The 23107-nt window shown below is 34.6% G+C and overlaps 3 protein-coding genes across 5 annotated transcripts; 2 read left to right on the top strand and 1 right to left on the bottom strand.

Moving 5' to 3' along the window:
* The first annotated feature begins 1186 nt into the window (after positions 1–1186).
* Positions 1187–17245, top strand: LOC148166456 (alpha-N-acetylgalactosaminidase-like). Of its 2 annotated transcripts, none has more exons than XM_088048629.1 (8): positions 1187–1317; positions 1711–1906; positions 1962–2136; positions 5071–5502; positions 13802–13999; positions 14053–14217; positions 16895–16967; positions 17017–17245. In XM_088048629.1, exons 2-8 carry the CDS (start codon positions 1740–1742, stop codon positions 17139–17141), a joined length of 1335 nt encoding a protein of 444 aa, XP_087904755.1. In that variant the 5' UTR covers positions 1187–1317; positions 1711–1739; the 3' UTR covers positions 17142–17245. The 2 variants fall into 2 exon arrangements, with proteins under 2 accessions (XP_087904755.1, XP_087904756.1); XM_088048630.1 differs by having other exon boundaries at positions 1396–1906.
* Positions 17229–20968, bottom strand: LOC148166455 (uncharacterized). 2 transcript variants are annotated; one of them, XM_088048627.1, is made up of 8 exons: positions 20867–20968; positions 20492–20824; positions 20324–20442; positions 20076–20276; positions 19842–20029; positions 19568–19794; positions 17404–17763; positions 17229–17355 (listed from the first exon to the last, which is right to left on the bottom strand). In XM_088048627.1, exons 1-8 carry the CDS (start codon positions 20874–20876, stop codon positions 17246–17248), a joined length of 1548 nt encoding a protein of 515 aa, XP_087904753.1. In that variant the 5' UTR covers positions 20877–20968; the 3' UTR covers positions 17229–17245. The 2 variants fall into 2 exon arrangements, with proteins under 2 accessions (XP_087904753.1, XP_087904754.1); XM_088048628.1 differs by having other exon boundaries at positions 20492–20818.
* A 198-nt stretch (positions 20969–21166) lies between these two features.
* Positions 21167–23044, top strand: LOC148166454 (RNA-binding protein 28-like). The gene is made up of 2 exons (XM_088048626.1): positions 21167–21256; positions 21301–23044. The coding sequence occupies exons 1-2, from the start codon at positions 21244–21246 to the stop codon at positions 22989–22991; spliced, it is 1704 nt and encodes a 567-aa protein (XP_087904752.1). The 5' UTR covers positions 21167–21243; the 3' UTR covers positions 22992–23044.
* Positions 23045–23107: the final 63 nt, after the last annotated feature.

Genomic DNA, 23107 nt, shown 5'->3' with positions numbered 1-23107 from the left:
CCGGTGAGTCAAATAGTATTGCGTTGTTAGAAGTGCCCTTTCGAAAAAGAAACAGTACGACTCTGTCATGAGGGTTGATTTAGATTATTCAGATATTTGGATTTCATCATAAGATTGAATTACACAAGAATTTATGTATGTACAGTAAAGAACAATTTAGAAAATTCAATCTCAAGATAATTGACACGGCACCGAGAATGTAAGATAAATCTAAATAGAACATTAGAATGTAAACACAGAATCTAAAACAAACCAGAAACTCCAAAAACAATCTAAAATAAATTAAAAAGTAATTGTTAGCTATAGGTACATTCTAAAAAAAAGAGCTACGAGGAAAAATCAAGAAGCTTTAGAAATAATTTAAGGAAAATTAAAAAAAAATGATAAACAATTCTCTAAAGAGATTCGGTAAAAATCTCCTAGACTACATTATTTTCTTTTCGACTCAATGATTAAATATTCATTTCACTTTTCGAAGCGCCGACTTTTCTTTTCCATTATTGTTATTAGTAAACGTAGCAGCGTACTAAAATCAATGGAATGTGTTTAAAACCACCTCCATTTCTCTGTAAATTAAAATAAATGTAATTTATTGAAAATGAGTATTAATCTAAAGAGAAAATGCTCGACCTGCTTGAGATTAATAGGCAGGTACACCGTAAATTCTCCGCTACAAACAATACATTCCATTTATTCCAAACCGAATGTAAACAACACAAAAAAGTGAGCAAACACTTCTAAATTCTTGTTATTTTCGGGCATCGCATGCAAATTTGTTATTATTTCCAACGTGAACGTCAATTTTCACTTTTAGTTGTAAATTTTCAACATTTTTTACAAGACTTTCTCCCATCCGTGTTAGTTAATGGCGTTTTTGACCTTTTCAGCACCCACCTAATGACATGACTTATTTTTCTAAATTGTGATTCACAGTTCTAGATCTACCTACCTTCATGATTAGCGAGTACAATAGGCAGGACGTGCTATTATGCATTACAAACGCATTCTCTTCGTCATGACACCAAAACACGCCTTCATTCGTTCATCCCGACGTGTAATGTCAATAAAAAAATGACAAGACTATCCACAATGTTCTTGACAATGCTTAGAATGGTATAGATTAGAGTCATTTAACCAGCGCTCGCCTCCGGCTTAACTTAACATCCGGAGGAGATAATGATTCGCAGCTTTTCGTCTTTATTGCCGCTGAAGCCGCGCTCGCGAAAGGACGTAGGCGCGTTCAATAATCCACTTTTACCTTCAGCGTACATAAAAGGGAAGCAACAAAGAAGTCTTTAAAATCGTGCCAACCTCAAGGTAACGTGAATTTTTGTTAATCTCAATCGGAAAATCTTTGAAAATTGTGCGTCTCGCGCTGTTACTCAACTTCTTCAGGTTCCGTTAGTTCGTGATCAAACTCGAAGACACGACCACTAAGAAATAACTGGTTTCATGTATAAACCGTGCAAATATAGGGCAATGGGTGAAAGTGAGGCCGGATTGCAGGTGGTGCAAAAACTGAAAAAACTCCTGCGAAGGAAGTGGTAAAGTTGCGGTTCGCTCGATTCGAACGCAGTCGTTGCACGCCTTCCGCCAAAGAAACATGTATCGGTAACAAACCATCGGCTCGAAATTAAAAATGTTTATTTCGCGCGCTTAGAAATTCTGCCAAATTTCTGTTTTGTGGGGATGTGATTGTGGTTTTTTTAGGTTATACTCGCTCGTCAAATTACCGTGAAATGTGTCAATCATGCCAAACTTTTGCCGGGATTTTGGTGTTTTCTCTAATTAGCTGTGTGATCTCGCTGGAAAATGGGCTGGCGCGGACGCCACCCATGGGGTGGCTCGCCTGGGAGCGATTCCGGTGCAACACGGACTGCAGGAACGACCCGGAGAACTGCATCAGGTACTACGGAACTTCCCTTTAAACCGATTTTTTTTCTACAGTTTTTTTTTTGCAGCGAGAATTTATTCCGGACGATGGCGGATATCGTCGTTTCGGAGGGTTACGCCGATGTGGGATACGAATACATAAATGTGGACGATTGTTGGTTAGAAAAAGAACGGAATAATTACGGACAATTAGTTCCGGACCGCCAAAGATTCCCTCGAGGAATGAAAGCATTATCTGACTATGTAAGTGGAGTTATCTAATTCTTGTTAGGATTATAAAATCAATCGTATAAATTGGGGGTCGAGAGAGGGAAAATTTAATTTTTAGCGGATTCTCGAAAAAATTATACATTTAGAGAGCAATTTACACATGGAGCAGTTATGTTTTTACACGTTCTTCACGCATTGATGAATATAAGAAATGGAAAGCTCATCGCCGATTAATTCTTTGCATTTAACGACATACCGAACATTATTTATTGTTTTTTTACTGTTATTTATTGTGCATTCGCTGCATTTTTGATTATTTTATTAAATGATGCATTTTTGTGCGAGAAAATATTTCCATTCTTTTTTTTGAATTGTTGGGTCGTCTTGAAAACAAAAATTTCTAAAATCCGTCCCTGTTGCTCAAACAGTTTGGAAATTTAGACAGAGAGTCAACGAACCAAAAATAGTAATCTTTCCAAATTTCATTGCGATAACACTTCTAGGTTCGAAATTACGATAATTACAGATCCGAATGAAAATATTAGAAATTTTTTGATCGTCTGGAAAATGAAAATTTTTAAAATCCGTTCCTGTTGCTCAAAAAATTTGGGATTTAGAAGAGACGATAACAAGACAAAAATAAAAATATCTCCAAATTTCATTGCGCTACGGTCAAAATTACCATAATTACAGGACCGAATGAAATTTTTGGCTTGTCTTGAAAACAAAAATTTCTAAAATCCGTCCCTGTTGCTCAAAAAGTTTGGAAATTTAGACAGAGGGTCAACGAACCAAAAATAGTAATCTCTCCAAATTTCATTGCGATAACACTTCTAGGGTCGAAATTACGATAATTACAGATCCGAATGAAAAATATTAGAAATTTTTTAATCGTCTGGAAAATGAAAATTTCTAAAATCCGTTCCTGTTGCTCAAAAAATTTGGGATTCAGAAGAGACGATAAACAAGACAAAAATAAAAACATCTCCAAATTTCATTGCGTTAGGGTCAAAATTACTATAATTACAGGTCCGAATGAAAAACATTGGAAATTTTTGGATTGTCTTGGAAATGAAAATTTCTAAAATCCGTTCCTGTTACTCAACAAATTTGGGAATTAAAAGAGACGATAAACAAGACAAAAATAGAAATATTTCCAATTTTCATTGCGCTAGAGTCAAAATTACCATAATTACAGGTCCGAATGAAAAATATTGGAAATTTTTAACTCGTCTAAAAATCAAAATTTCTAAAATCCGTCCCTGTTGCTCAAAACAATTGAGATTTAGAACACAAAATAAACAAGTCAAAAATAGTAACGTCTCCAAATTTCATTGCCTTAGTATCAAAACAATCAAAATTACACGTCCGAATGGAAAATATTAAAAAAATTTATCTCGTCTTGAAACTGAAAATTTCTAAAATCCGTCCCTGTTGCTCAAAAAAATTGAGATTTGGAACAGACAATAAACGAGTCAAAAATAGTAATCTCTTCAAATTTCATTGCTTTAACATCAAAATTATTAAAATTACAGGAACAAATGTAAAATATTGGATATTTTTGGCTCGTCTCGAAAATGGAAATTTCTAAAATCCGTCCCTGTTGCTCAAAAGGTTTGGAATTTTAAACAGACAGTCAACGAACCAAAAATAGTAATCTCTCCAAATTTCATTGCACTAACCCTTCTAAGGTCGAAATTACGATAATTACAGGTCCGAATGAAAAGTATTAGAAATTTTTGGGTCGTCTGGAAAACGAAAATTTTTAAAATCCGTTCCTGTTCCTCAAAAAATTTGGGATTTAATAGAGACGATAAACAAGACAAAAATTAAAATATCTCCAAATTTCATTGCGCTAGGGTCAAAATTACTATAATTACAGGTCCGAATGAAAAACATTGGAAATTTTTGGCTTGTCTTGGAAATGAAAATTTCTAAAATCCGTTCCTGTTGCTTAAAAAATTTGGGATTTAATAGAGACGATAAACAAGACAAAAATTAAAATATCTCCAAATTTCATTGCGCTAGGGTCAAAATTACCATAATTACAGGTCCGAATGAAAAATATTGGAAATTTTTGGCTTGTCTTGGAAATAAAAATTTCTAAAATCCGTTCCTGTTGCTTAAAAAATTTGGTAATTAGAAGAGACGATAAACAAGACAAAAATAAAAATATCTCCAAATTTCATTGCGCTAGGGTCAAAATTACCATAATTACAGGTCCGAATGAAAAATATTGGAAATTTTTAACTCGTCTTAAAAATCAAAATTTCTAAAATCCGTCCCTGTTGCTCAAAAAAATTGAGATTTAGAACAGAAAATAAACAAGTCAAAAATAGTAACGTCTCCAAATTTCATAGCCTTAGTATCAAAACTATTAAAATTACAAGGACAAATGTAAAATATTGGACATTTTTGGCTTGTCTCGATAATAAAAATTTCTAAAATCCGTCCCTGTTGCTCAAAAAAATTAAGATTCGGAACAGACAATAAACGAGACAAAAATAGTAATCTTTCCAAATTTCATTGCCTTAGCATCAAAACTATTAAAATTACACGGACAAATGTAAAATATTGAAAATATTGGAAATTTTTGGCTCGTCTCGAAAATGGAAATTTCTAAAATCCGTCCCTGTTGCTCAAAAAAATTGAAATTTGGAACAGACAATAAACAAGTTAAAAAAAGTAATCTCTCCAAATTTCATGGCCCCCACGTCAAAACTATCAAAATCACAGAGTTGCATCCAAAAAATTGTAATTTTTTTGCAATTTGGAAAATTCTCGAACTTGTTGCATAACAGATTTTTTCCACAACATCAACCACTCAATAAACCATCTGTCAACTCCCAATGATTGATTTGACACTGAAACCATTATCCGATGTCGCGATACAAGGAAATATCAAATTATCTTGTACTTGACAATTGACAAATGATTTACCAAACACTTCCGCCTCTTTGTCCCCAGGTTCATGCCAAAGGTCTGAAATTCGGAATCTACGAAGACTTCGGCAACTACACCTGCGCCGGTTATCCAGGTGTCCTCGGTTACTTGAGAACCGACGCCGAAACTTTCGCCTCATGGGACGTCGACTACGTGAAACTCGACGGATGCTATGCCCATCCCAGTGAAATGGATCGAGGGTACCCGGAATTCGGGTATTACCTCAACCAAACAGGAAGAGCGATGATGTATTCCTGCAGTTGGCCCGTGTACCAAATCTATGCAGGAATGCAACCAAACTTCTCGTCCATCATTGAAAGTTGTAATTTGTGGCGTAATTTCGATGATATTCAAGATTCGTGGGCCAGTGTTGAAAGTATTATTGATTATTACGGGAATAATCAGGATGTTATTGTGGCCAATGCGGGACCTGGACATTGGAACGATCCTGATATGGTAAGCTGATGATTTTCTTGGAAAGTTAGAATTAACATATTCGTGGGTACGATTTTTCCTAAGCTGCAGAGCTGCAAAACTATCACTTGTACTGTTGACATCGTTTTATTATTAGAATTCCGTCTTATCAATTGGAGCTTTTTGCACAAATCCGGTTCCTGCGCTTAAGTAATATTTAGAAAGTTACTTAAACCTAAATGAATTTAGTTTAACACGTCGTTTCAATCAAAATTTATGGAAACTCTTCCTCTTTTGATGGCGGATCTGCTTTAATGGATATTTTTAGCATTTGCTCTTACGCCATAAAATTCCAGCGATTGGAAATTTATGTACGAAATAAAAAAACCGTTCCGTATCTCTGTCATCGAGAGACCAAAAATCCAAACTTTTATTTATACTGCCTGTCAAACCAAGGACATTTTTAAACATTCCCAGCACACTTTGATGTGAATTCCCTTTCAGTCATTCCAATCTAATAAAAACACGACCTCGCCTGGTTCTAATTACTTCGGCATTTAACAACGCATGTGGATACACCCATTACGTAATTGTATCGAAATTTCTCCGGTAACGCTCTGCAGATTTCACTTCCGAAGTCAAACGGTTTAATTAATTACGTAAGAATTATCAGGGGAGTACTTAAGTCAGGTTCTTGAGATTGAGATGACAATGGCAGCTGTTCAAACTTGGACATGACCTGATCAGAAAAAAAGACGAACATTCCTTAATGAAAACTGTTGCCTTCAAATTTCTTTTGTAATTAATTTCGCGACAAATTGACTGTGTTAATTAATCATAATTACATTAATACATATCAGGAAACTTTCTCATTTTTGAGTGAATTTGTTAAGTTTTATTGTAACCTGGCTCCAAAATTACCAGAGTTCCAGCTTTAATCCAAATTTTTAAAAACTTTTGGATTCATCTTCAGAATATCAAATTAACAACTTTTTTTGACTTACGTTTATGCAATTTAGCACAATTAATAAGAAGCAACTCCTAATAACTAACTTCACCAAATTTAGTGATTGCTGTATGATTAGAATTACCAGATTTATAAACGTTAATAATAAATTTTGCAGTTGAGTATTAATCAGTAACTTCCACAAATTTGATTGATGTGGTGTTAAAATTAACAGAATTACAAGCTTTTGTGTTTTTTTGGAAATTTTTGGTTCTTCTCAGAATAAAAATTTCAAAATTTGTCTTGTTTGACTTACAATTTTGTAATTTAACACCGTTAAAATTACCGGAGTTACAGCCCTTAACATAGTTTTTGGTTCATCCTAAAAAAAGTTTGCCTCTTCTGGTCTTTGGTATATTTTGCAATTTAGCAGAACCCATAAGCAAGTCTGAATTAATAACCACCCCAAAAATAGTTGCTTTGGGGTTAAAATTACCAGAGTTATAATTTTTGGATCGTCTTAAAAATCAAATTTTCCAAAATCCGTCCCTGTCGTTAAAAAAATTGAGATTTGGAACAAAAACTAAACAAGTCAAAAATAGTAAAGTCTCCAAACTTTATTGCCTTAACATCAAAACTATCAAAATTACATGTCTGAATGGAAAATATTGGAATTTTTTGGCTCGGTTTCATCATGAAAATTTCTAAAATCCGTCTCTGTCGCTCAACAAAATTGAGGTTTGAAACAGACAATAAACTAGACAAAAATAGAAATCTCTTCAAATTTCATTGATGTAGCATCAAAACTATTAAAATTACACGTCCGAATGTAAAGTATTAGAAATTTTTGGCTCGCTTTGAAAATGAAAACATCTAAAATCCGTCCCTGTTGCTCAAAAAAATTTAAGTTTGGAACAGACAATAAACGCGACAAAAATAAAAATCTCTCCAAAATTCATTGCCGTACCATCAAAACTATTAAAATTACACGTCCGAATGTAAAATATTGAAAATTTTTAGCTCGATTTGAAGATGAAAATTTCTACAATTCGTCCCTGTTGCTCAAACAAATTGAAGTTTGGAACAGACAATAAACGAGAAAAAAATAGAAATCTCGCCAAAATTCATTGTCGTACCATTAAAACTACTAAAATTAGCCATCCGAATGTAAAATGTTGGAAATTTTTGGCTCGCATTGAAAATGAAAATTTGTAAAATTCGTCTCTGCCGCTCAAAAAAACTGAGGTTTAGAACAGACAATAAACGAGACAAAAATAGAAATCTCTTCAAATTTCATTGATATAGCATCAAAACTATTAAAATTACACGTCCGAATGTAAAATATTAGAAATTTTTGGCTTGCCTTGAAAATGAAAACATCTAAAATCCGTCCCTGTTGCTCAAAAAAATTTAAGTTTGGAACAGACAATAAACGCGACAAAAATAAAAATCTCTCCAAAATTCATTGCCGTACCATCAAAACTATTAAAATTATACGTCCGAATGTAAAATATTGAAAATTTTTAGCTCGATTTGAAGATGAAAATTTCTACAATTCGTCCCTGTTGCTCAAACAAATTGAGGTTTGGAACAGACAATAAACGAGACAAAAATAGAAATCTCTCCAAATTTCATTGCTGTAGCATCAAAACTATTAAAATTACACGTCCGAATGTAAAATATTGGAAATTTTTGTTTCGTCTTGAAAATGAAAATTTCTAAAATCCGACCTTGTTGCTCAAAAAAATTGAGGTTTGGAACAGACAATAAACGAGAAAAAAATAAAAATCTCGCCAAAATTCATTGTCGTACCATTAAAACTACTAAAATTAGCCATCCGAATGTAAAATGTTGGAAATTTTTGGCTCGCTTTGAAAATGAAAATTTCTAAAATTCGTCTCTGCCGCTCAAAAAAACTGAGGTTTGGAACAGACAATAAACGAGACAAAAATAGAAATCTCTTCAAATTTCATTGATGTAGCATCAAAACTATTAAAATTACACGTCCGAATGTAAAATAATAGAAATTTTTGGCTCGCCTTCAAAATGAAAACATCTAAAATCCGTCCCTGTTGCTCAAAAAAATTTAAGTTGGGAACAGACAATAAACGCGACAAAAATAAAAATCTCTCCAAAAGTCATTGCCGTACCATCAAAACTATTAAAATTACACGTCCGAATGTAAAATATTGAAAATTTTTAGCTCGATTTGAAGATGAAAATTTCTACAATTCGTCCCTGTTGCTCAAACAAATTGAGGTTTGGAACAGACAATAAACGAGACAAAAATAGAAATCTCTCCAAATTTCATTGCTGTAGCATCAAAACTATCAAAATTACACGTCCAAATGAAAAATATTGGAAATAAAAACTTAAAATTAAAAATTCCAAAATTTATCTTGTTTGACTTACAATTTTGTAATTTGACACAGTTAATAAGCAACTCCAAATAACTTCTCTCCCCAAATTTAATTGCTTTGCCGTCAAAATTGTTTTTATATTTTTTCGAAAGTTTTTGGTTCAGAGCTATCGATCGTAGAAAATTTAGACTTGACGTGCGACATTTTTTTGGGTCTCTATTAGTCAGTCGCCTTATGAGGTAATTGGACAAACTTCCTTCTAGTATGTAAAACACCACGCAATTTGTTGCATAAATAATTATTTTATTCGCAAAAGACAAAAATTGTAGATTTTGGTATTTGAGAGATGTGTTTGTTTCTTCAATGTTTCTTAGTTTATTCTTCAAAATGCGGTAAATTTAGGTTAGAAAACACATAAATACATTTTTTAAGAAACGAGATTATAGTGTCCAGATTTGTAGTCTTTGTTCTCTTTACCACTTTTATTGTTAAACACGGAAATCCCGTTAAAATTTCTTCTCTTTTCAAAAAAATTCCTCTTTAAAAATGTTGACTCTATCAAGTGTATTATTATGATTTACAACTAGGAACAGTTTTACGACTGTATTATCCTAATTTCGAATAAAAGTCCAATTACGCCATTCGGTTATGCGCGGCAATTTATTATTCTTATTATTATTTAATCTTATTTAACGCCTATTAATAATAATTTTACGACTTGCATTATTCTATTCCTAATTAAAATTGATGCCTTGCTGAAAACATAATGATAATGATTATCGCCTTAAAAGGAAGCATCTTCTTCCTGCATGTTGTGAATTATTAATTTTCAGTTATCGCAACATTAATTAGCACTTTATTGAGTGATAACTATGCTAAAAAAAATTAATTAATGTCAACTAATGTGTTTGCCTCCAATAACATTGACTTACAATTAGTGTGGAAAGTGGAATAAAAATATGTAAACAAGTCTCGCCGAAAAGTAAAAGTAGAAAAAATGTACAAAATAAATGTATTTGGAGAGATTTTTCATAGAGAATTCCAAACCGTTTTGACCGTAGAAGCTGTCCGTTATTTGAACCAGATTAAGGTAAATGTTGAGCGACTTCAAACTTTATAGTCTTTCACAGTTATCCTTTCTTTTTCGCCTGAATATTTCTCAAACCAAAAGGAGAAAGTGTAGCAATTTGTCGTCCTTGGCAGTACACACTTCCCTTTGTCGGAAAATTTCCCACCGTCTCAATAGATAAAATACCGCTTTTTGACGATGTTTCAAAGGAACAGGAAACCGATTGTTTTTTGTTTGTCCAGTTACACGTCATACTGCAATTACTGCGATAAACGAGGAAAATTGGGAGCGACTTGAGATAATTACACGTGTCATTCGGGCCTCTCGGTTAACAGATACTTTCTCACTTTGTTGTGGGATATGGGAACGTGTTTCCTACACTTTCATTTTTTAGTTGGGTTAAATTGGCCGTGATAATAGACGTTTTGACAAAAGTTTTAGCACGGTTGTAAACAACGAATTTGCTGACATTTAATTCTTTTAATTCGTCCTCGGCTGCTTTGAAAAAGGACTTTCACTATTGTATTGACATTACCGAAAATGAGGATTTAAAGGTCGACAGACGATACCCTTGGTTGCGACAGGGCCCATTGTCCTGTTAATAGCACCAAATGCCGTGTTTATGACTTAATTGGGGCCCAAACTGCACAAAACACCACAGTAGTTGATTCTTAAATCTTGTAATTTAAGACAGGTATCAATAAAAGTGATCACCCAACTATCCCTGCCTAATGGGCGGTTTTAGTTGTATGAAAGGGTGTGGGGTGATGTCGGTACTTGTCATAAATAATAAAATTTAAAAATCAAGTAGAGTAGTGGTTTTGTCCTTTTGAGCAGTTAGAACCCCTGGCTCCAGCACATTCCACCAACTGCAAGTTGGATTTTACGGCTCGACCAAAGTCTCGCCTACAGCCCAGGCGGCATTTGCTGGAGAGCCGTCAAATCCCCACAGCGAAAAAGTAAATTTCATTCATTTCCTGCATAAACGCGTCATAATAATTCGTGACCAGTCATTTAGTTTACGATATTAACTTCGTGAAGGTTATTCTTACAGGTCGCACGAGTCTTGGATAATAATTAATTGACATAATAATAATTTAATTAGACCAAAGAACAATTTACTTGAATTAGAACCTTGAGCCCGATTCCTGCTGTCAAAATCCATAGAAAGTATCCAAAATTATACCCGCAAAAAACGTGTTAGTACACGTAATAAAAATTAAGGTTACTGCAACGTTTTTCTTTCCATTTGTAATGATCCCGAATGAGATAAAATTAATTGTATAATTGTTACTGCAAGCGCCACGAATATTCACAGATGCTTTTCCGAGATATTTTTTTAAAACAATTAAAATGTTCTTAGATAATGTTATGTAACGATAACAGTTTACAAATAATGAAAAACAATAGACCGCGTGTTCGTAACTATAAATTTGAAACGCTCCGTTGCACACAGGAATACTGTCGATACAATAATGATGTGTGAAAATTTGCATCTCGGCGAGTGAAACATTTTGAACTGGTGATGGTTTTAATTAGGTTCGCGTTTCTCCAAATTTGGTAGTTTCTGGTGTCATAGTTCCATACCTAAGTAGGATTACAATGTCCGTTAGATTTTTCCGTGTGTTACAGATGGAATTCTGCCTCCAAATGTACCGTTTTAAGATAAATTACTCCGACTGGTTTATGTAACGTGCGATCAAAAAAAGCGAGTTCGCGGTTGAGATTCCAGTACACCTCATTGACTCGAGTGGCTGTTTAGTACGTTTTTCAAGTTTTTTACTCCAGCAGTTGTCTTAAAACCATCAAAACCCAATCAAAACTCTCAAAATTGAAGAGAAAAAGGGGAAATTAAACAGATTTGTGTCAGATATGCAACACTTTGTACAGGCTGTTAATTTAAACTTCCCCTCTGGTTATCCATGCAAAATTAACGTATGTCGGATCTGAACTATGTTCTACCTCACCTATTGTTACTGCTAAAATTGTTAAAAAGCGACAAAATTTTAGATAAATCTGACGAGGAAGTACACAGGAAAATCGGAAAAAATTCGTTTTAAACTTTAATGCATAAATATTGACGCAATTTTGACAATTTAAGGTAAAAACTTGCCCAAAAACAAACACTTGCTTCAAAAAATTGCAAAAAACAACTTTTTTAGGCGACCTTAACTAAAAACTGAATTTTCAGTTCTCAAATGGGGACGAAAAATGACCCTTTTCAGGTCGCTTTCATTTTTGCCCGTTCTAAGGTTGCGCCATCTATCGTTCATTTTTTAAATTACATCAATTTACCGGCATTATCTTCAATTTTATAATTATTTAAGTAAAATCAAATTCACAAACTGCTGTAAAGTGCAACAATTATTGCAAATAAACATGTCTAGCAGTGCTGCTGCAACAACATAAAAAAGCACATCAAACTAATTCATACAAATTGTAAAGCAACACATGCCAAAATTAAATGTAAATAAGAAAATATAAACTTTTCTGAAGGATTAATAAATATTTACAATTATTCAGTTATTATAAACGGTTAGATCAATAAATCACAAATAAAAATCTTGTGTGTATTAGGACCAAAAAGTGCCATTTTACCCTCGCCTTCTTTCTTAAAAAAAGTCTTGGCCAAAAAAGAAGCACTTTTTGGCCTTGGTATACAAATAACTATTATTGTAATATTTGAATGTAATACAACATTTTATCCAACACTTTTTAGTCACAATTAAAGCATAAATTAGCTATTAGAAGGCTATGCCTACGTGCTCATGGAAATGGACCATGGCTTTACTTTATGTCTTTAGAAAGTAATGGGTAACTTTATTTGCCTCAAATAGGAGAGAAATGGACCACATTATTAACGGGTAACTGTGTTAAAACATCAAGGCATTTGGGTAAATGACCACCAGCAACTTATCTGGGGTTTGAAATACCCAAAATTAGTACCAAATGAGCAGCGTTTTTGTTGCCTTATTGTACCCAATAAAATAAATAACTACTTATTCTCCAAAAAGCAGAAAACATTATAAATACCTTGAAATAAGTGCAGGGAGCTTCAAAACCACAAAAAACACAAAACACCACACAACACAGGGTGAAAAAACACAAAATTTGTCCCGGGTCGCGTCTGCGCATTAGTAAAAGTAGTGCTGCCACCACATGGTGTCAAACTAGATCGACATCCCTTGCGCTAAAAAAATGGAAAAACTTCTATGGACATGGACTCACACTTATTTAGTTTTGTAGTCCAAACAACCTTATTTCAGTATCCAATTATAATTTTTCGGCTCAAAATAACGAAAATCATTGAGTTGGTGACTTTTCTTGTGGTTGGTAGTGCTGTTGACAGCTCACTCGATTTGTTCAAAAGTCAAAAACTCGCGAGTTTTGTTGTTAATTAGAGTTTAGTTGTTTCCCTAGTGCACCCCCAACACCCCTAAATACAAAAATGAAGTCTCAGGTGCCCCCTCACCCTTAAACCCAAAACGGAAAGGCAAGGAAAAGCAGCGAAGGGAGCCACCGGTAAACTATTTCCACCCTTGTAGTTGTCTTTTTGATGGGGGACTATCATTTTTATTCCAGTGCTAACAGTCCTAAATCTGGCGAATTTGTGGTTATGTGCTTCCGAAGACGCAACAAATTGACCGGAATACTTTGTTGCATTAACAATCCGTCCGATTTCCATAACAATTAAACGAAATTATCTCCACTTCACGCTACATAATAGTACAAGTCAACATTCTGTTTAATTTAAAATGCAAATGTTCCAACGCATTAACTCATCTAGATAATGCAACACGTCGTACCCACGACCTCCTTCACATTTTATCTGTTTTATTAAACGAATCGAAATTTCGCGCTCGAAAATTAACATATTTTCGCTTTCTGATTCCATATCTCGTTTGAAAATCCTTTTATTAACATTACGAAACGCTCTGTCATCTTTTTACATAACTTTTCTTGCAGTTGATAATCGGGAACTTCGGTCTGAGCTATGAACAAAGCAAGACTCAGATGGCCATCTGGGCGATTTTAGCAGCGCCTCTTTTGATGTCGGTGGACCTGCGATCGATCCGACCAGAGTACAAAGCAATCTTGCAAAATAAGAAAATCATAGCGGTCGACCAAGATCCGTTGGGCATTCAAGGAAGGCGTATATACAAGGTGAACAACAAACTAATTAATTCTAACTGTAAACCATTTCGAAACGTTTTCAGCATAAAGGCATCGAAATTTGGTCGCGGCCGATCACTCCACTCTACCAGAATTACTTCTCCTATGCCATCGCCTTCTTGAACCGAAGAACGGACGGGACGCCGTCCGATGTTGCCGTAACTCTTAAAGAATTGGGATTGACGTCTCCCACTGGATATAGAGTCGAAGTGAGTATATAGGGTGTTCCACAAAAATCGACCACTTTTGACCTCGACCCTTTTCGATTTGGGTGAAAGTTTTTCATCTGTTTCTACTACAGTTCTCAGATTTTTTTCAATTTTTTTTTACCCAATCCAAGACAAGTTATGAATTTTCTTATCATCAAATAGTTATAACTTTGTCAAAAAATAACTTATTGGGACGTTTTTTTTTCAAAATTTTTGTTTTGAAATGTACTTTTCAGAAAAAAATACAAAAAAAAATAAAATGATAATTTCAATGAAATTTTTGTCACTTTTAAGAAAAACCGATATTTTTTCGAAGTTCGCCATTTTTTATTTTATATTTTATTTTCTCAAAAAAAACTTCAATTAATTCTGCGATTATTCCCGCATATCCAAGAATGGGCCAATTTTTTTTCTATTTTTTTTATTCAATTGAAAAAAAATTTTTTTTTTCCTAAATGCTTTGTTTATGCAATAAAATGAATGCAATTAGACGATTTTACAGGATTATATACGCAATTAACAGTTTCATTCTACAAATCTAATGACTAGGTTTTTTGTTGGATATACAGTACAACCTCGATTATCTGTGCTTCTCGAGACCGGAGGAAAAACACGGATAATCGAGTTGCTAAATAAAAATACATTTAATGCAAAAGAGAATTATTTGGAACGTTTTTTTAATTCAAAATAAATAGATAGATATATACAAGGTGTTTATAAATGTTTCTAGGATCAAGGGTGGCTCCGGAATTAATGTCAAGCACTATTTTGCCGCTTTGTTTTCATAATGAATATAACTATGTTTAATTACACTTAAAATGTCACTCACCTCAACGATGTTGTCTGTCCAAGTCTTTGATTTTCAGGTTTAAAACCATAACTAGAACAGTTTTTTTGTTAAAATTAACTTTGCTCTATGATTGAGGTTAACTGCAAATGTCAGTTGAAAAATTTAAACCCACATTTGCAATGAGCGGCAAAGTTCTTTGACATTTCTAGCCCCCCTTGATGCTAGAAACATTTATAAACACCTTGCATTTCATGTTAATATACATATAACATTAACATAAATCAATTTAAATAATTGTAATTATAAACAGAGATAATATAATAAGAAAAAAGAAGAAAACAAATGAATAAAAAAATTAACAAACAAAGTAATAACCCATAAAAAGACGGTATAATCAAATTTCATCTAAATTTCTTGCATCGATAAAATAAATGGAATGCGTTCCTTTAGCTTTAACAAAACTTAAACAAAACACATGTAAACTTTAACAAAACTTTAACAAAATTGATCAACATCTTAACAATAACAATTTTAAATATTGAAAGAAATTGAAACAATCAACTCTTATCGGTCATATTACATAGAAGTAACTATTTTGTAGTAAAAAAAAACTGATCTTTCATTTATTTCTTTTTTGGTTCCAAAATTTTCTTTGCCGCTTTCAGTTATTTATGAAGGTTTTTATTATTTATTTATTTATTTTATTTTATTTATTTTATTATTAAGAATTTATTTCAAGCATTTGTGTTAATGTTAACACTACTATTCAAAAACCGACATTTTAACTCATTTTTTGCATTGTTTTTGCTCTGCACTGACTTAAATCTCATTAAACTACACCTCGTGAAATTTCAAATATTAAGTTTTCTAACATTGGAAGCAAAAGTACCAAGTATGTAGTGTGTTTTTTGTAATGCACGGATAACCGAACGAACACCCTTGCACGGATAATCCGCACCCGGATAATCGAGGTTCTACTGTAATTAACATACGTACAATGATTTAAAAAATAATGCACCAAAAATCATTTATTAGTTTCTTTTGTGGCGTTTAAATATTTTACATATTTTGTGTTCACAATATAAAAGAGTCGTAGACTTATAACATAAAATATATTCCCGTAGGTCTAGTGAACTGGTTGTAGGTAAGTCTGCAATTGTCAAGCCCTAGCTTATGGAGCTAATTAATAAATTAAATTTGAATCCTAGTTATTATAGTTGTAGAATGAAACTATAAAAAGAGTATATAATTCTGTAAAATCGTTTAATTGCATTCTTTTTATTGCATAACTTAAAAAAAAAAATAAAAATTTTAAAAATGAAACTTTTTTCAATTAAATAAAAAAAATAGAAAAAAATCGGGCCACTCTGGGATATGCGGTACTGATCGCACAATTAATTGAAGTTTTTTTTGAGACAATAAAATCAAAAATAAAAAATGGCGAGAAAATAACGTTTTCTCAAAAATGTAAAAAATTTCATTAAATTTATCATTTTAATTTTTTTTTTGTATTTATTTCTAAAAAGTACATTTCAGAACAAAAATTTAAAAAAAAACTCCCAATAAGTTATTTTTTTAAAAAGTTATAGCTATTTTTTTGGAAAAATTCATAACTTTTTTTGGGTTGGGAACAAAAATTTGAAAAAATTCTAATTCTAAAAAGATGAAAAACTTTCAGCCAAATCTAAGAGGGTCGGGGCCAAAAGTGGTCGATTTGGTGTGGAATACCCCATAGATAAACGGGATTTTTGCGTCAACTTTGCGCAATCTGACTATTTTCCTGTTTTCCACACGAAAATGGTGTCACAACTGAGTTACGTAAACGAAAAGATTAGCGCTGATTAGGCGAGAAAGTTAACAGTTTCCTGTAATTACTCGTTTTTTCAGGATCTGTATGAAGACGTGGATTACGGCGTTCTGTCTCCACAAACCAAAATCAAAGTGAAAGTGAACCCATCAGGTACTGTCCTTAAAACACGTTTCCAGCGGTTTTAACAATGTCTTTGTAGGTGTTGTAATCCTCCGCGCTGATGTGCAAGCCGATTATAAACGCAGAGTTCCGTACTTTACGACCCAACGGACGATTTACAACCCGCTTAACCAAGTGTTTAGAATACGAAACAACGGATTTTAATTATGTAAATACGACTTAAATTATACTTTTGTAAGTACTGTAGGTACAGGTTTTTATTATCAATTTTTTAATTTAATTAAATAAACGTGAAAAACAAACCTTTATTAGTCTAACGTGTACTGATATTTATTGTTGGCTAAGTTCACAGTCACTGACAAACCTCGCAGGTTTTTCCGGAGCCTTGAACAAGTTAACGAGCCTTCGATCTCTTCACCTGCCAAGCACCGATTAATTGAATTCATTGTCCACGAAACTGACTTACCGGTTTTCATCGCGATGGGTTTTCTGAGGTAAAAAACAGTCTGTTGCCAATGGGTCTTCACAGCTTGTGGTCCAGTGGAAAAGTGAACACTGTTTGGTAAATCAAAAAAAGTATCAAAATAACCCACCAAAGCCGTCAATTCTTCGTCTTTGGTGGCTTTAAGTGTAAATTTAGAGCTGAAATCGCAAGTCGTTACTGTGCAAGTGTTTAAATCAATCTCGCTGAGTACTACTGGGTCTGTCATTATGCAGGTTTCGGGAACTGTTTCTATGCAGGCTTCTCTGAGGACTTCGGATTTCATGCAGGTCATGGAGAAGCCGTACACGTCGTCCCAGAAATTAATGAGCTTGTTGTAACGTTCTAAAAAAGGTTTTGTAGATTGGTAGCACTGCTTCACCGTACAGGGGGCTTTGAATCTTTTTTCAAGTTGGTAGCAATGTTTCACCATGAACGACTTCCAGGACAAACTTTGATATATCAAACTAGTTTTTTTTTTCGGCAAAATTGTGCAAAATTGACCACTTAAGCAACGTTCCGTGACATTTAAATGTCAAGTCGATTATCAAATTACAAAAAGTTGGTTCAATTATTTGAATTAGTTGCAGTTTTTGAGTCTGGGGAATTTAGTAAACTGTAAAAATGAACTCCCTGAGAAAAGTTGCCATTTTCAGTTTATTTATTTATTTAAGGTTGAATCAACTGCTTTTTTTTTAAATGACAGGTTGGCACTATTGTTCATGTCATGATGTTAAATATTTGATCTAAATTAAAGAATTAGGATTTAATTTACATTCTATCAATGCTCATTTATTAAAAATGCTAGAAAATATTAAATTGACAGCCCACTTTACGACTCTAATTGTGTCAAGAATGACATAAAACGTTCAAAATGTGTCAACACCATCAATTCAAGAGTTTTGTTGGCTCAACTTAATTCATTTGATCTTCCTAAAAATAATAAAATTTATGTCAAAATGAGCAGTGTCAAATTCTGGGGACAAAGATGCCAACCTTAAATCTTAAAAAAAAACTAAAATCATTACCAAAATCAAGAATACAACCATTAAAAATCAAACACCCGTCAAATTAAACGTATGATACTTTACCAGGGCAACCAACTCACTTCAAATTTAGTAAACTGTAAAAATGAACTCCCTGAGAGAAGGTGCCATTCAGTTTATTTATTTATTTAAGGTTGGATCAACTGGTATTTTTTAAATGGCAAAATTGGCACTATTTGTGCGGGTCATGATGTTAAATATTTGATCTAAATTGAAGAATTAGGACAAATTTAGATTCTGTCAATGCTTATGTATTAAAAATGACAGAAAACACTCAATTGACAGCCCAATTGTGTCAAGCATGACATAAAACGTTCAAAATGTGTCAACACCATCAATTTAAGAATTTTGTTGGCCCAACTTATTACATTTTATCTCCTTAAAAATGATAAAATTTCAGAATTTATGTCAAAATGAGCAAATGTCAAATTCTGGGGGACAATAAAGCCAACTTTGTCATCTTAAAACTACTAAAATTATTACTAAAGTCAAGAATCCAACCAATAAAAAACAAACACCCGTCAAATTAAACATGTGCAACTTTACCAGAACTACCAACTCACTTCAAATTTAGTAAACTGTAAAAATGAACTCCCTGAGAGAAGGTACCATTCTCAGTTTATTTATTTATTTAATTATTTAAGGTTGGTTCAACTGCTATGTTTAAAATGACAAAGTTGGCACTATTGTTCATGTCATGATGTTAAATACTTGATCTAAATTAAAGAATTAAGATTTAATTTAGATTCTGTTAATGCTCATTTATTAAAAATGACAGAAAACACTAAATTGACAGCGCAATTTGTGACTCTAATTGTGTCAAGAATGACATAAAACCTTCAAAAAGTGTTAAAACCATCGATTCAAGAGTTTTCTTGCCTCAACTTTTACATTTCATCTCCCTAAAAATGATAATAGAATTCATGTCAAAATGAGCAAATGTCAAATTCTGGGAGCCAACCTTGTCATCTTAAAAATACTAAAATTATTACCAAAATCAAGAATCCAACCAATAAAAAACAAACACCCGTCAAATTCAATGTGTGCAACTTTAACAGGGCTACCAACTCACTTCAAATTTTCAAGCCGCCTTGCAAGCTTACCCTTATCTGAGCACCCCACTAAATGCATGGTGCACTTGTTTGGCAACACTAAACCCCCATGGTTTAAATAATGGTCCCTTGCATAAATAAAACTATCCAGCATCCCTTCAAAAAGTAAGAAATATCCCATCCACTCTGACACAATTATATCAACTTTCTCCACGGGTAAACTGCTATCTTCAATTCTGCCCTTAATTAAATGGATTGTCTCATTGTAATTATTTTCCCTAAGAATCAAAAGGTTGGTATAAATCAACATTTGAGAACCTCCAACCTTGTAATGTCCATAGCTTTGTAAATAACATCAGATTGATCAATTCCATACACTTTGGAAGCTCCAGCTTTTGCTGCAAACATGGAAAGAATACTAGTGCCGCAGCCAACATCCAAGACAGTTTTTCCTTTAAAAGTGTCTTCATTTGAAAGAATAGCGTCTCTGTAACTTTCAGTTCTCACAGTATCCTGGAATGCCACGTTAAAAATTATTCTTAATTTCTAATATTCATACATTTAACATCTCATGATGGATAGCAAAGTGTGAGTAAGAATTAAAATAATCAGAATCACAGCCCAAAGGTAAATGCCCGACATTGGAGGGTAAAGAATTTTTCATTGTGGCGTCTCCAACCTCCACCAGTGTCCTAGTCACCTCTTTCATCTTATTAATATCTCTGATGGCGTTCTCTAACAACGAGTCTTTATGCTTGATCTGCAACCCCTCATTGAGACAAAGAAATAGGTGGTGATGATACCCACCTGTAGAGTCAGCTCTTGGATTTGTCTTTGCAGATCAGAAAAATTGAGATTGCTGATGGGCGTCTTCCCATCAATAGCGTAGTGTGGAGTGGAAGGAGCGCTTCCCAAGTCATCAAAATCTAAACTTTACCATTAGAGCACAAAGACAGTTTGTGGGGGCTTCCTTACCATACATCAACCACGACTCCATGTCTCCGGTTTTCAGATAGGCGTCGTCGTCCCACAGCGCCACCGACGACTCCGTCAAGATTTTAGGATCAGGCTTCTGCATCCGAATATAATTGATCATTTTAATGTAAGAATAACAGTCCATGTTGTACTTATTCTTCAGTTCTAACAAATCGAAATTGTGCTCAGTTCGGCAGTGATCCAGCGCCACAGCTATAGTAAGAAACTGCAAAGGGCAAAACAGACAAGTTGTCTGTTCCCCCGTGACCTCCATCTCGTCCCATTCATCGGAATCTCCATCATCGCCGCCCCCACAATCCTGCAAAGCTAAAACTACCAAAAATTAGCTGAATTATTAACGCGAGTGATACACACCGTCATTCATCCTGCTAGAAACACGTGGGGCTCACAGATTGAGGTTAGAATCACTCATGCAGGTGTTTAACTAGAAAATCGCAGAATTCACGGGAATCCGGTCATTGTTCGAAGCCTTTGTGAACACAACAACGGATTTTAGTGATTGTAAATTGAAAATATTGATTAAATCGCGAAGGAAGCAACAGCATCTGCGCCTGATTTGACAAGTTTGACAGGTGAGTTTGAGGTTATGTCAGTGCACGTCGCACGTGTAAACAAGTCCAAGTCTCTTCATTTTCACTTGGTTGTCTTAAGACTGAACTAAAATTGGACTCCATTAACTGGTTTTCGTTGTCCTGTGACCACCGACATCCGATTTGAGGTTATGAACTAAAATGGGGCACCACGGTGAGTTTAGCGCCAAGTCGACCAGTTCTCATTCTGATTCTTAGGTAAGAAGAAGAAGCAACCAAGTCTCACCACCAAAGAGAAGTTAAAATCCATTAAGAAGGAGCGCAAAGAGAAGTTGAAGCAGCGGCGGGCGCGTTTGGTCATCCGCAACTTACCATTTCAGGCTACTGAAGAGAACCTGAGGGAGCATTTCGGGAAGTTCGGGGAACTGGAAGATGTCACCGTGCTAAAAAAAGAAGACGGGAAGTTGGTTGGGTGCGCGTTCATCCAGTTCAAACTAGTACAGAAGGCTGCAAAGGCCAGGCACCATTTAAACGGGAAACCTTTCTTGGAACGCGAGATTTCAGTGGATTTTGCTTTGGCGAAGGATAAATACTTTGAAAAGACTGTACTTAAAGTGGAGGATGTGAAGATAAAAGAAGAACCGATAGATCCTGAGGAGGTACAAACCCAAGAAAGTAATGAAGAAATTAAACCAGAGGATGATAAAGAAGCTTCAGAAGAATCCGAAGACGAAGTCGAGGAAGAGGAAGAAGAAGAACCTCCGACGAAAAAACCCAAATTCGAGTCCAACGACGTCGTTGAAGGCAAAACCGTCTTCGTGAAAAACGTGCCGTTTTCCGCCACAAATGAAGATCTCAAAGACTGCATGAAGCAATTCGGCCCCGTTTACTACGCGCTCATCTGCATAGACAAGTTCACTGAGCACTCGAAAGGCACAGCTTTCGTGAAATTCGTCAACAATGAAGACGCTGAGAAGGCGCTCTCTGCAGGAACTGAACTCACTCTTCTTGGTAACATTTTGGATTGCCATCGAGCCTTAGGACGGAAAGAAGTCCACCAGAAGAACGCCCCACATGACGAGAAAAAGGACTCCAGGAATCTCTACTTGGTGAAAGAAGGAGTTATTTTAGCCGGGACTAAGGCGGCGGAAGGTGTCTCCGCCACGGACATGGCGAAGCGACTTCAGTTGGAGCAATACAAGACTCAGATGTTGCGGAATTTGAACATGTTCGTGTCGCGCGAACGGTTGGTGATCCACAATTTACCCCCCAGTTGGGACGACGGGAAACTGCGGGCTTTGGTGCAGAATAATAGCCCCAAAAACTCAGTGATTAAGGAGGCGAGAGTTATGAGAGATTTAAAAAACGTTGACGCTTCAGGAGTCGGGAGATCGAAAGAGTTTGGATTTGTAGCCTTCGCGAGGCACGAAGATGCTCTTACCACCCTTAGAAACCTGAATAACAACCCCAATGTCTTCTCAGCGACGAGGAGGCCCATTGTCACTTTTTCCATAGAAAATAAGGCGATGGTTAAAGCCAAGCAGAAACGACTAGAGAAATCCAGGCAAAAGAATCCGAAATGTAAACAATTTGATCCGAAAGTAGTTAAAGAGGACCAGGCAAAGAAAGAGAAGAGAATAAAGAGTGAAAGTAGCGAAGAACAGAAAGCTTTTGTTGGAGTCTCAGCTAAACCTGGCCCCCAGAAGATGAGGAGTCGCTACAACCTCAAAAGACAAGCCAGTTTGCATCACGAGAACCTAAAGAAGGAGAAGAAAAAGAAAAAATTGGCGAAAAAGTCGCTAAATGAACGGAGGCAGGACTTCACCAAGCAGCCTAAACAAAAGATCAACAAGAAAGGTGATAACGACAATTTCTCGAAATTAGTGTCAGACTACAAAAAGAAATTGCTGGCGGTTCCGAAAGAGAAGAAATCGAAGTGGTATGAATGAGGCTCTTTGTAACATTATATTTTTTTTGTAAATAAAGGTCATTTTTAAATTAATCTTCTTTGCCTGTGTTATTAAAGGTGTGACATTCATATTCCAACAAGTGGAAATATGACTCT

This window comes from Gnatocerus cornutus, unplaced genomic scaffold (genome assembly GCF_029298725.1).
Source record: "Gnatocerus cornutus isolate USDA-ARS CGAHR unplaced genomic scaffold, icGnaCorn1.1 ctg00000023.1, whole genome shotgun sequence".
Classification (NCBI taxonomy): domain Eukaryota; kingdom Metazoa; phylum Arthropoda; class Insecta; order Coleoptera; family Tenebrionidae; genus Gnatocerus; species Gnatocerus cornutus.
Note: the sequence above shows the minus strand (reverse complement) of the source record. Positions and strands in the feature narration are given on the sequence as shown.

Excerpts from the sequence above, each read along its gene's own strand:
- LOC148166456 (XM_088048629.1), top strand. The coding sequence starts at position 1,740 with ATGTGTCAATCATGCCAAACTTTTGCCGGGATTTTGGTGTTTTCTCTA. Across the intron at positions 2,137-5,070 it reads TGAAAGCATTATCTGACTAT|GTTCATGCCAAAGGTCTGAA; the intron begins GTAAGTGGAGTT and ends CTTTGTCCCCAG. Across the intron at positions 14,000-14,052 it reads AAGGAAGGCGTATATACAAG|CATAAAGGCATCGAAATTTG; the intron begins GTGAACAACAAA and ends AAACGTTTTCAG.
- LOC148166455 (XM_088048627.1), bottom strand. Across the intron at positions 20,277-20,323 it reads TCCAAGAGCTGACTCTACAG|ATCAAGCATAAAGACTCGTT; the intron begins GTGGGTATCATC and ends GAGGGGTTGCAG. Across the intron at positions 17,356-17,403 it reads ACCCATCGCGATGAAAACCG|GTGAAGAGATCGAAGGCTCG; the intron begins GTAAGTCAGTTT and ends GGTGCTTGGCAG.